The sequence below is a fragment of the Typopeltis vanoorti genome, chromosome 19 (genome assembly GCF_054136105.1).
Source record: "Typopeltis vanoorti isolate ZY-2024b chromosome 19, IOZ_Tvanoo_1.0, whole genome shotgun sequence".
Taxonomy (NCBI): domain Eukaryota; kingdom Metazoa; phylum Arthropoda; class Arachnida; order Uropygi; family Thelyphonidae; genus Typopeltis; species Typopeltis vanoorti.
The window spans coordinates 99,558,953-99,573,100 of record NC_143567.1 but is presented as its reverse complement, the minus strand read 5'-3'; the positions used below and the strand labels follow the sequence as shown (position 1 = coordinate 99,573,100).

At 37.5% G+C, this 14,148-nt stretch overlaps 1 protein-coding gene across 1 annotated transcript in view; it reads right to left on the bottom strand.

Moving 5' to 3' along the window:
• The window catches only part of Ufl1 (UFM1 specific ligase 1), a 430,347-nt gene that overhangs the window by 244,989 nt on the left and 171,210 nt on the right, over positions 1-14,148 (bottom strand). The window contains exon 6 of the mRNA XM_090408990.1: positions 4,369-4,427. Within this exon, the coding sequence (XP_090265116.1) occupies positions 4,369-4,427 (59 nt within the window). The remainder of the gene's footprint in view (positions 1-4,368; positions 4,428-14,148) is intronic.

Sequence of the window (14,148 nt, the reverse complement as noted above, 5' to 3'; positions counted from 1 at the left end):
ATGTGCTGCAACTTGAATATCAGCTTATCATGTGGCACCCTGTCAAATGCCTTTGCTAAGTCTAGGAAAATGGTAGTATATGCCTTTCCCTCATCTAATGCTCTTGTAACTTTATCATAAAAGGCTAGCATATTGCTAAAACAAGATCGCCCCTTCACAAATCCGTGTTGACTCTCACAGATAACGCTGCCCTCATCTGCCCAGTGCTGTATACGGTCCCTCACTACTTTCTCCAAGATCTTATTAACTACTGATGACACACAAACTGGTCAATAATTATAATAAGTTTAGTTTAATCCTTAATCCGAGTGTGAGCAAACAAAGTTTGCAACTGAAAGTATCTTCAGGACTGAGCTAAGGTGGTGCAACACCAAGACAACTCGTGGCAAAGGTGGAGAAAGCTATCATCACTCCTATCTCAGTATCTCCTTTAATGCAAAGCACATCTCCTTGCAGATATGTGTAATGCTATGCATTAAGGCAAGGGCCACTACTCACACCAGTTTCAAGCTTTATTGAGGTCTCATCAGTGGGAGCCAGGCCCGGTAGTGGAGAAACCAAGGCAGAAGCAATGAGGGGTCATCCCCACCTATAGGAGTTGGCAAAAGGTGTACAACTTTATTATTAAATTACTCCGGATTCAGAGAAAGATGTTGAGAGTTTATTTTTCACTTGGTTAGACTATAATAAGTTTAGTTTAATCCTTTATCCAAGTGTGAGCAAACAAAGTTTGTGCCTGAACGTATCGTCAGGACTGAGCTAAGGTGGTGCAACACCAAGGAAACTCGTGGCAAATAATCAGACACTTCCACTCTGCTACTGCCCGTATGCAATGGCATTATCTTACCTTCCTTCCATTCCATGGGCATCTTTCCAGCAGCCAGACATTCCTTGAAAAGCCAGGTCAAAGGCACTGTCAGTTCCCTAGTACATTCTCTCAAAACTCGTGGTGAAATACCATCCAGTTCCACAGTTTTGCTGACATCCAGAGTACTCAGTATTTGGAATGCGCTCTCCTCCTGCACCTCAAACCTGCCCTATCCCTCTAGTATTCAAATTGACTCCTCCAGGATGAAATATTCCAATAAAGTGTTCATCGAACAATTCCACTATGTCCTCTGCATCAGTCACTCTATTCCCATTTTTATCCCACAATGTCATTCTTCCACAGTCATTTCTCCTCCTACTGGCCACATAGCTAAAAAAATTCCATAGGATTTTCCTTGGATCTAAGGGCCAATCTTTCTCATATTCCAGTTTTGCCTTCCTTGCCATACTAGTCACTTCATCTTCTCTTCACCTGTCTCCTTATCTCTTCTCCATAGCCTCTTTTTTGCATGCAGTTCCTGTTTAATATTGTTTGTTATCCACTTTACTCCAAACTGTGTCCTCTTCTTCACTTGTGGAATACAGCTTACCATTGCAGCAACAAATATTCCTTCACAATTTCCCAAGCACTAATGATATCCCAGGCTTCCAATTCCTCTCTCCACGAAACTTCTCCAAGTTGACGTCTAAGACTATTATAATCACCTGCTTTATAATTCCACATACGTTCCGTTCTCTTTGATACTCCTGCATGTCTATTCATTTTCCAAGTCAAAACCATATGGTCACTCTCTCCAACTAGTGGGAGAGATGTCATCTCAGTTATTATCAATTCTTCTGATGCTATAACCAAATCCAAAACTCTTGAACCTCTTGTTCCCTCTGTTACATGTTGCATAAGACATTTGTCCCTCAAGAATTCTAGAAATTCCATTCCCTTATTGCTATATGCATCTTCCTCTCTCTCTCCAATTTATACTGTTGTGGTTAAAATCTCCCATAACAATCATTCTTCTTGCACTTGCTACGCTCAACTGTCTCAACATCTCCTGGTTCCCACCCTCTGTGCTCCTCAGTCTGTAGCAACACCCCATTAAGTATCCTATCTCGCCAACCTCCACCTCACACCATATCAGAGGCGTAGCTAGAGGTGGGCAGAGGGTGCAGTCTGCCCCAGGCAGCACTTTGAACCTTTTTGAACTTTTACAGTTAATTCTAAAATACAGTCTCGAGAACTCATTTCCAAATATTGTTTTTCGAAATAAAATGTCATTGATGATTTTGCTAACAGGAAAGCAATAAAAATAACATTTTAGAATTTCTCATGGATTGCTCATGTAATGAGAATGTGCAGAAGAGAAATTCCAAGGGTAGCTTTGATATGGATCCCAGAAGGAAAAAGGAGAAGGACTAAGCTAATTTGGCAGTGTTAGATTTCGAATGAGGAATTTTCATTAAAAAAATTATTTCATTCTAGATCTAACAAGAATAAAATAACAACTAAGAGATACTTGTACTATAGTAGGGAAACAAATTGTAAGAGGGAGCATAAATGAATAACTGTAATGTGAAGTACAAACAAAAGATGAATTTTGTTTATCTAAATAGAAATTCCGTTTTGCAAGTTGTAGCGATCAAATTATAGTCTATGAGAACTGTATATCAAATGTAAACAAAAGTCCGAAAGTCGTGTGCTAACCACCCAGTTTAGCGTAATGCCTCCGGCGAAGACTTACGCGGAAGGCGAACTGAGCTCGCATTCCCCGAAAAGAGCGCTCATCGAGAAGCAGCGTTATGACGAAACAGCTTAAGGGCACAAGTGAAAGTGCCATGTGAAGATTTCTGCAGCAGAAAAGAGGGCGCAACGGAGATAGAATAAATAAGGATTCACATGAGTTTCAAGCTCTCTCAAGTTTGTTCCTGTTCTCGCTTGGACCTGCGGTTGCTGACCAGTGGAAAAAAGCACTATGATGTCAGACAACGAGCTTTTCCCCATGGATGCTTGATGGGTACTGGATGGACAGTAAGCGAGAAGTCGGTGTCCACTGTTTCGGGCCGTCAGTAGAAGTCCTACCGGAATGAGGCAGCGGAAGAGTTTTTCCCAAAGAAGGTAATGCTGACCAGAGTGACCCACTAGAGATCGAAACGAACGCTAGCATTGCCAAAGTGCAGAGAAAGGTCTTATCGGATGAACAACATGACCTCCACGTGGACGCAACCTGTTGAAAGTGTAGAGTCATATCCAACAAAAGAAGTCGGACCAGGTGGAGACGGTAATCAAACACAGTGATGGTAACGTATAGAACTTTCTTACTTATTTTCCAATTGTATTAGAAGAAAAGGTGAATCAGTTTCTTGCGGAAAGGAAATTATGGACAGATACTTAGGCAACTTTGAATGACTAATGTGCTTAGCAATTCGTTGGCTTTTCATTAGACCGGTTGTCTGAAAACTTATGCACATGTGTGTGCCCAAATTAATGTGAGGAGCTAGTATTGTAGATAGAATCTAATTAGAATTTTGTATTGTAAATGTTATTTGTATCATTGATTAACTTAGAGGCTAGAGTTGTAGATTATTTATTAGAATGTTCACTTGTATTTGCCAGTTTGATTTAAATGTAAGTGCTCTAAGATCCTAATAAACATGTTTTGTTATGTAAACCTGAGTTTTGCCTGAGCATGAGGCCAACCTACCACTCATAAAATCTGAACCTATGTGAAAGGAATAAGATAGGGGAATTTAGAACGTTAGAGTCACAACTGCAAGCTAAGAATCCTACAGATGTTGTAGAGCTTTAGTAGGATAAAATAGGCGTAAAGATTCTGGAAAGGTCTCTCTGAACAAGGATTCTGACTGGCGCAGCTTCAAAAAACAAATTTGTCAGCGTCTGAAAAGGAGATGGCCCCAGAAAGAAGGTCTAGAGAATTCATTCTTAGTTGGTGACTAATTTTCACTTTCATAGGGAAGTTAAATAAGGTGATTTGGATTTTAAGATTAGGAAATTCTGGAAGGGATAGATCACAGTACAGGGAAGAAAGTTAACTAAAGAAGGCATCAAACTTTAGAAAAAACAATGTCGTAACAGCAGAGAATAACAGAAAGAGAAAGAAGAGTGGGGAGAGATGAGAGCATCATAATTACTCGCAAGCAACAGAGTGAACCAGAGAAGATGGATCTTGTCATGTGCCATGGGGTATGAAAGGGACAGTTATGTAGGTAGGTTATGCATTCTACATGTTTAACCCAGCGTTTGTAAGGTAGGGGTGTCACAGACCCCAACATATAGAAAGAAATGTGACACTGCCACCTTACCAACGGTGGGTTAAAAAGTTTTGGGCGTCATGTATTTAAATGTGTTCACAAAAACTAATACTGTCATATCACAGGTAAACCAAGGGCATTAATGAGAAACAGTACAAGAAAAACTTCAACATAAAGCATATATACCAAACTTGAAAATAGCAATATTGATAATCATAGAGAGTTTGACAGCATTAAGTAGAAAAATGAAGTTACAAATATCAAGCTCATACTTACAATAAAACAATCTCTCAGGAAATTTAAAATGAGCAAGTAGAGTAGAAACAGGAACTGGTCTAAAACAAATAAATAAATTAATAATAATAATAAAGACTTAATTTAGGTAGATAAATATATACACATATTAATACATAGTCCCACGTGGTTAGCCTAGTGGCTGTGCACTTCGCAACTATATGCTTGGGGGAAGGAGTGTCCTAGGTTCGATTCCTGTCAGCGATGTGAGGAGCTGAAGGATCTTCCCCACCCATAGCCAAGTTAGCCGGTCTTGGGCACGGACAGTAGGGTTTTTTCCCCAGTCAATGGGGTTTTTCATCCCACAAAGCAGGCAAACTGGCCTTGAGAACTCAATACTACGAACATAGGATACACCGGGGGTGTAGGGCTGACCACCTTATCCCGTGAACGGTTTGAGGTCCGATGATTAATAAATCCTCAACACCGCAAGGTAAAAGAGGGAAAAAGGAAGATGAGATGAGATGAGATTAATACATTGATGAAAGCATATAATTAAGCTAGATTGTCTAACCAACTCAGTAATGAATCTAAGGAAATGTCACACAAAAATAATTCCAGGTGAAACTTGCAAAATAAGTAACTAAGTCTGATAATGTACTACAATATACAATAATTAATAATTATTGTATATTGATCTTTGAATCAAAGCTACATTGACTATGTGGAGAACAACCCTCCAGAGTAAATTAAAGAAATCTGGAATAAGGGTATATGACCCAATGTTCAATCCTCACCTTCCTGTGGTCCATTTGTTACTATGTGTCCACCTCGATACTGGCAAATTTGAAACCTGGCCAGTCAATCTGTGTTTGAACATTTCAGAGAAATGTGAATGTCAGACACACCAATAGTATAAACACAGCACATAAAAAACAAGATTTATTGGAGCTTATATTTTGTTACTTATTAAGACATTTTCAAAAAACGAGTGCCAAGAAACAATAACCCATTCAAAAAATAATGTCAGATCATGCGTTGTAAACCTGAGTCTCAGTCAAGTTTACAACAGATGTTATTTGTGGGGGACATTCTATTATAGTTCAAAGAACCAATGAATAATCATCAACACCTACCACAATGAGATTAAGCATATATTAATACCATTAATATATATTCTCGGTAATTATATACTTAGGTATATAATTATATATTCTAGGTAAAGTACACACACACTAGGTAATTGATGTAATCTTTGTGTTCTTTAATTCTGACCTCAGTTGATTGGCCAGCTTATCCAAAATATGACGGATGAGAGGAGCAAGGCACCAAGTACACACTAGGAAAGAAAGGAGAGATAATCTGGCAGAAAGGATGTCAGTTTTTAAACTGGTTTGAAGGCAGTATTGCAGATCACATTTGCTATCCACTCTGATGTCCCTTTAAGTAGGTATTGCAACTCTTAACAGTGATGAAATCTAGTTGAGGACTGATATTAATCAAAAGATTGAAGAATGTTAGCCTGGTTGCATCCGTTAGTAATCATGATATATTATTCATTATAATAAACTGATGAGACAAGCTATACTACAATAATAAGCTAACATAAAATTAATTTGGTCAATCATTAATATCATTGGCCATGTCAGGTCAGTAGTGTTCACAGCTGATACCTAAAATTCATCTACCTTTATTCTCATCCTGATCCTTATCATACTGACCACTGCATTATCCCCATCTGGATGATATATACTCGTGATCATTCAGCAATTCCACTATTTCTTCTATTACTGTCTTACCATCGTATTCATTAAAGTGACCATTCCATAGTTGTTCTTTGTTTTACTTGGTACACAGCAAAAGAACTCTCTAGAATTTCCCTTGGTCTGCTCAACTAATATGCTTCCATAATCTAATTTTGCCTACCTTACCATCCTAGTCACCTTTTTGCCTTTGCACTAGTAAAGAGCCTGCTGATCAACTTTTTCCTTACATACCCTGCAAAACATTTTCTTCTTTTTCTACTTAATAAAGCAACTAATCCATTTAACTCCTACCTGATTTATCCTCCTATCCCTAGGAATACAACCTGATACTTAAATACACTTGAAGATTTCTTATGCATTAATAATATCTTTCCTTTGCAGTTTCATAAGCCATGATAATGCTACAAGCTGCCTCATGAATTTGTCATAATCATTAGTTTTGTAGTCCCAAATGGTGGCAACATGTCAAGGAAAAAAAAACAGCCCAAGTATCATCAGTCAATATCAGAATGGCTTCCAAACCAAATATTATTTTAAGTAAGGCATGGAGGAAAATTGCCAATTTACCATGTAGCCTTCTGTGAGATGTGTGCTGTGAGTCCACTTTTTTTCACCTCTATTTTCTAGCTTTCATTATTGTATGCATGTTCCTTTTTTTTTTTTTTTAAGAGATTTCAAAACTTCTTCCAGTTTGACCTACATTCACCTTTCCACAAGAATAAGGAATCTTGTATACTCCAGGATGTTTATAAAATGGACCATTGTCTTTAGGGAAAAATAGGAAACATTGTTTCCATTTTACAAACATCCTCAAGTTCAAGGAATCTTCCGAAGCCATTCATTCACAAGGCACATTAAACAGAAATCAAGGATTGGTACTTCACGACTTCATGTTACATATACTAATTAATGACTGGAAGTCATTAATTAGTATACGTAACATTCACAACTTAGGGGTCAAAGCTGTATGAGAGAGACCTGCACATAGCCTTTAAAGGAATGCAGAGAACAGACCAGAGCTTCTGACCTATTGTCCAATCCTCAAGCCGACCAAATTGTATTCTTATTGGCTAAAAACCACAATATTAATGATGGCACAACATGACAGAATTTCATGCTGGCTGGGATATAGGCATGTTAAACAAGGCCCCCCGTTGTTTTCGCCAAAGAACCAGGGCAAACAGCAAAAACTCAGCTACTGGAATAAACCCTAAAACACATTCAGGTAATTTTAAGTAGAGTGATGTGGGCAAATATCAGAATGGGGAACTTGACAACGAAATTTATTTGTGCCTATGATCCCACAGAAGGTTCTGTGGTTCCTCCACTTCTGAAAGTAGAAATGGAGGAACGTTTTTCAGGGTTTAGAGAAAGCTCTTGTTTTAGCAATATGCTAGCCTTTTATGATAAAGTTACAAGAGCATTAGATGAGGGAAAGGCATATACTGCCATTTTCCTAGACTTAGCAAAGGCATTTGACAGGGAGCCACATAATAAGCTGATATTCAAGTTGCAGCGCATGGTACTGTCTGGATGTCAGATTGGTCAACTGGATTCAGGATTGGCTGTTTGATAGGTATCAGAGAGTTGTGTATGGTGGAGCAATGTCAAAGAGGCAGAAGGTTACAAGTGGGGTTCCACAGGGCTCAGTACTGGGACCTATATTGTTTAACCTTTATATCAATGACATTGTCCGTGAATTGCAAGGGGATATTCAGTTGTTTGCGGATGATGCGAAGCTGGGAAAGGTTATTAGTAATAGTGCAGATATGGTAGCCCTGCAAGAGGATTTCAATAAGCTAGATAGATGGGCAAATGAATGGGGATTATGGTTTGATGCAGCAAAATGTAAGGTCTTGAGGTTTGTGACACATCAATGGGACACCGCATACTCTATTGGAGGAGCTATACTGGAGGAAGTAGGGGAGACAAGAGATCTGAGGTTGATAATTGATAGAAACCTGAAATTTAGGGGACATATTGCAAAGGTGGTGAAGGTAACACAGAGGATTGCTGCAATAATGAGAAGGACACTGACCTGCAGAGATAAAATGGTTACCATTCCGTTGTATAAGGCTCTGATCACACCACACTTAGACTATTCTTCTCAGATCTGGATTTAAAGGGGATAAATTAACTGTGGAAAAGGTACAAAGGCAGATAACAAAGATGGTGTCAGGACTGTACAATGTTAGTTATAAGGATCAGATAAAGGAGCATGGACTGCAGAATTTGATGGATAGAAGAAGGAGAGGTGATATGATTGAGACTTTTAAACTGTTGAGAGGTGGTTACAGGGTTGACACTGGGGAGTTCTTTCGCTTGGTTGAACAGCGAGAAGGAGTCATGACAAGGGACTGTGAGAGTTAACTGTGAGAAAGAGTTTGAGGAGTGGTTTCTTTGCATGGAGGGTGGTTGAACCATGGAATGCATTGCCTGATGGAGTGGTGAGAGCGAGAATGGTCAATGCATTTAAGGAGTGGTATGACAGACTTTGTGTTTCCTAGGAGGGACCTCCCTTGATGAGTCTTGATAGACTTGTGTTTCTTAGAAAGGACCTCCCATGGTGAGTCTTTTGACTCCATGGAGGCCTGAATAATAATAATAATAACTGACAAAATGAAAAATGAAAAGTTTGTCCTTGTTGGGAGATCTCAATAGCAGAGTAGGAAATTATTATCAGACATACAAAAATATTTTGAGAAAATCTGGAGAAAAGAGCAAAGCTAATAATAAATAGCAAATACTTGTTGGATTTCTGCTTCAGACATGAACTGGTTATTATTAACATAATTTTCAACATAGAAATGTGCACAAATTCCCAAGGAGAGACGCCGCAAGGAATAAGAAAAGTCTCGACTATATTATTGTTGATTGTGATGTTTTCTCCATGGTGCAGGACACCAGAGTGTACAGAGGATTTGAAATTGGAAGTGATCACTATTTAGTCTTGAGCAGGATAAAATTGAATGTCATATTGAAAAGAAGAACATGCAAGAAAGTTTTAAAATGAATAATAGATGAGCAGCACTCAGATGTGAATTGTACACTAAAATATACATACATTATTCAAGAAAAAAATGAAAGAGTTTGAGAACAAGAATCAAACCTTGGAGATGCGTTGGCAAGCTATGAAGAAAACATTGATTGATTCAGCCAGAGAGGCATGTGATGAGGGTTGTGTGCAAGGATAAAAAAATCAGAACTCCATGGTGGACACAGGAAGTTAAACAGGCATTGAAAGAAAAGAAGAAAGCATACCAAAAGTTCCTGGCAAATAAGTCAGCTTGTGCTCTTAGAGAATACAGAGACAAATGTAAGAAAGCTAAACCCTTCGTAAAACTAGCTAAACAACCCCTGGAAAAACTTGGGTAAGAACATAGAAAATAATATCAAGAAGGTGGCAAGAATTTCTTGCCACCTTCTTGATTACAGCACTCTTTCCTCAGACATGGAGGAAAGAGTATTGTAAAAGGAATTAGAGATGATAAAAATGACATGAAAACAGGAGAAAAAGATATGCTTGAAGTATGGAGTAATTACTTCAAAAAATTGCTAAATGAAACAACACTCTGGTAAAAAACACTGATGGCATGCAGTCAGGAATCCATACTTGAAGTATAAAAAGCCATCAAGTCTGAAATGTGAAAAGGCAACCGAAGTAGATGATATTTGACCAGAAATGCTCAAGTATGGAGGTATAAAAGTTTTACAGTGGCTGCACTGCATAGTTCAGAGGGTGTGGACAGAAGGACGAATTCCAGATGATTGGAGTAGACCTCTAGTAGTGCCCATATATAAAAAGGGAAATAAAACAATGTGAGAATTACAGGGGTATTTCCCTAATGAGTGTTCCTGGCAAGATCAATGCTAGTATACTTGAGAAACGGATGAGAAGGATAGTGGAGAGAAGCTTGATGAAGAACAAGCTAGATTCAGGCCAAACAGAGGCTGTCAGGACCAGATTTTCACTTTACGACAAATAGTTGAGAAATCATGGAAATATAACAAACATCTGTATTTAAGTATTGTAGATCTCAAAAACATATGACAAGGTACCAAGAGAGAAGCAATTCAAAATGCTACAGTCGTTGTATGGTGTCAGCGGGGTATTATATCAAGCAATACTGAGTCTTTACTTGAGTTGTATGTCAGCAGTTAGAATTGAAGGAAGTACAGGAAGGTGGTTTAATGTTAAATCTAGTGTCAGGCAAGGATGTACATTACCCCTCTGTTATTCATTATCTATATGGATCACATTATGAAGGAAAGTGGTATTAAATCTGATATTAAAATTGGAGATGTCAGCTTTTTGCTTTATGTGGATGATGTTATACTTCTAAATAAATCTGCTACATGCCTGCAAAATTCCCTGACTAAATTGAATAACTGTTGTAATAGATATGGTATGAAGGTCAGCAATAACATGACAATGAAAATAGGCAGAAGCATTGAAAAGATCAACTGCATTGTGAATGGAGAACCTATAGAAGAAGTAAAACATTATGGCTACTTGTTCACGATATTTAGTGAAAATGGTAAATTAAATATGGAAATAGACAACAGGATCAACAAAGCTGGTATGGTAGGAAGTCAACTGAATAAATTTATATGGAATAAGAGAGAAATTAGTCGGAACACTAAATTAGCTGTATACAAGACAGTGTTCAAACCAGTTTTAAGTTATGGATCTGAGAGATGGGTTAGAAGTAAAACACTTGACCAAAGACTAGAGACTGCAAATATGAGAGTCCTGAGAAAGATTATAGGCATGAATAGATAGCATCAATGGCAATATCATATTAAAAATGAGGATATTAGGAAAGAAATTGGCATTGTTAGCATCCAGTGGTGTTAGCAGAGCTAATCTCAGATGGTATGTATACCTAAACAAAATTGGAGAGGAAAGATTAGCCAAAACAAGTGTTCTCTGCCAAGTTAGCAGTAAAAAAATTCACAGGAAGACCAAGATATAGGTGGATTGATACGATAAAAAGTGCCTTAGAAGATAGAAACATAAGATCTGACAATGTTGGAACCTTGATTTGGAGGAAAATTGTAGATAGGAAGTTAGTAATAATGTAAATTTTTCATGTAGTACTATCCATATCCTGTAAACCCCGTGAGGGTAAATGTCAGGAATTTGATGATGATGAACATTCATATTTCTACTATGCCAACAATCACATACAGAGTTTATACCACAATGTATAGACTGCCAAATTTAGTCAATTTGCCTAATCATTATGCCTAACGATACATATTATTATTAAACTATCAATGCAGTTTTTTTGTGTGTGTGTTAAATATCTTCCTGAAAATGCTGTCAGCCATACATATTGTCATAGAAACATTAACCTTTAATAAAAAAAAGTCTATATGTATTAAATTACTTAGAAAGTCCGCCTCAAAGAAGAACACTTTTTGACACATCTAATATTTGAAAAACACGTGGGTGTATAGTCATGTAAAAACACAAAATAAAATTACCAACATCGAGATTATTGATTAGTGATAGAATTAAAATATCTAATACACATTCCATTCAAATTGTTATTTTCTTTTTTCACTTGTGAAATCAAAACCCACAGGTGCGCCACACAAAATCACACCATGGGGGACATCTAACCCGCATGCTATGTTTTGGACAGCCTATTTAAATAGTGACAAATATAGTAAAAGAGAGGATATAAAAGGCTTGATGGAAGAAGTGAGAAAGAAAATCAAGAAAGTAAAAATGGTTAGTTTTTAGTTTTGATTTTTAGTTTTAGTTTTTAGTTTTGATATGATAGTAACGTGTTTAAAAAAAGAGGGCTATGAATTCAATGTACAGGCTATGTAGAAAAAATAGTACAAGTTTTTGGATGTGTGGAGTGAGTTTGATGTTAGAAAAGATTTGTATAAGACTGATGGCCTGCACTTGAATGGATCTGATGTGAAATTTATTGGAATGAAGCCTAATGCAAAGAGTCAGGGAAACTAGATAATCTTGGGAGGAATGCTAAGGACGTGTATGTAAGTTCAACTAGGGATGTGTAGATGTAATAGTGATATGAATGTCAATGAGTATGGATATGAATCTGCTGAAGAGATGAATGGACTATACTTTGAGTTCAAGTATTTTGAGTATGTGTGGGGAGGGAAAAGAGAAAGTTGTCCAATGGAGTTAAGCAGACTGTAGATTTAAGTATACGAAAAGTGCAGAGGTAACTTGCTATTTCTATGCACAAATTCCAGATGCATTACAATCAACAGTGCTCAAGTCTTTTGTCTTCATGAATATGTTATGGCCTAAAATTGTTGACATTATTGAAACCTGGCTCTCAGAATCAGACGTAGCAACTGGAATCAAGTGTAAAGAATACAGTATTTTTAAGGAATGACAGAAGAGAGAGGACAGGAGGGGGGGGAGGTACTGTTAATGATATCAGATGACTTGAGTAAAGTTAGGATAGAAACATGTGAAAGCAAGCATTGTAATAATATCTAGTGCAGCACTGAGTTTGAGGCTAACAAGATGAAATATATGGTGGGTGTTGCTACAGACCTGACAGTTCATTTGCCGGAGATGAAAAAATGCATAGGCAAAATACACTGATGAGAACTAAACGATCAGGGTATTTGCCACCCGGGTGCAAACTTTTATCGGCCGCCCCTAATACTGCATTGTATAATCCAAATTAGATATTAGCTACATAACCTGCTGCCTTATCAATGTTGCCGCCCAGGTGCAGTGCACCCCTTGTAGTCTGGGGGTTGGCACGACCCTGTAAACAATTATAGATTATTATGGATAATTTAAATTATCTGAATATTGATGGGTAACAGGGAAAACTCGTGATAAGAATGAAGGAGAATTTACTGAGCTGTTGCAAGATAACTTTCTCAAACAGCATGTGAAAGAAGCAACTGGAGGGCAAAAAGTGATAGATTTGATCATAGTGTCAAGAAGGTGTCTCAGTTAAGAATGCAACTGTTTTGCAACTAATTAGTGATAGTAATGATGTACTGACCTGCAAAGTAGCCAACAACATGGATGTTCCAATTGGGACAGGTTATATGCCTGAACTACAAATCTGGATTTTTATGACAAACTCAAAATAGTATCTTTGGTTCCATGGTATCATTTGCTGAATGGGAAAAATATCAGCAGTGAATGGGAAGCTTCAAAAAAATAAATACTTAAATGGTGCTGTATCCGAATGTGGCCCTAGAGTTGGAAGAACAAGAAGAATGGAAATGAAATGGATATGCAATCTCATTAATCAAGAAAACCATAAGAAGAGGATGATGTGGAAGGAGTATAGTGACAATAACAGTAAGAGGAGTTATGAATATATAACGCTCTGGCCAGAAAAGGTATGAGTATCATATCAAAAGCTAAGCTGGAGTATAAAAAGAAATCAATTGCACAAGCTAAAGGTAACCCAAAAGAATTTTATCATTATGCTGCAAGTAAAAGAAGGAAAATGCAAAAGAATAACTTTACTTAATGCAGGATACCTTTGTATCACAAGCAGATATGATAGCTCAAATAATGAGTATTCACTTTGCCAAAATCTATTAACTAGGTGTAATTAACATAGTGCATGTCACTACCACTATACTGGATGCATGAGAAGGACGTTCTAGAGCCATTGCATAACCTGGATAAGAATTTGACAATAGGGACAGATGGGATATCAGCATGTTCGGCCGAACTGGCTAGGCCCTTGACATGTTTATATAACACGACAGGAGGAATCTTTATATGGATTTTTTCAATTGAAGGTGAGTTAGCCGATCTCATACAGAGGTAGCAGGGTTTTTCTCCCAGAAACTCAGTTTCTTAATCTCACATACAGACAAATTGGCCCTTCAGAACACATGCAATTTACAGACAAAAAATCAGTTTTTTTTTTTTTTTTTTTTTTTTTTTTTTTTTTTTAATGTTCAGACCATACACAGGAGGTTGGTTGGGCAACCTATAGTACATTAGTACATGTGTGGGTGGTGAGTTGGGAAAGGAGGAATTTGTTTACATTTGATTTGAATGACTTTAAATTGTATTCCTTGG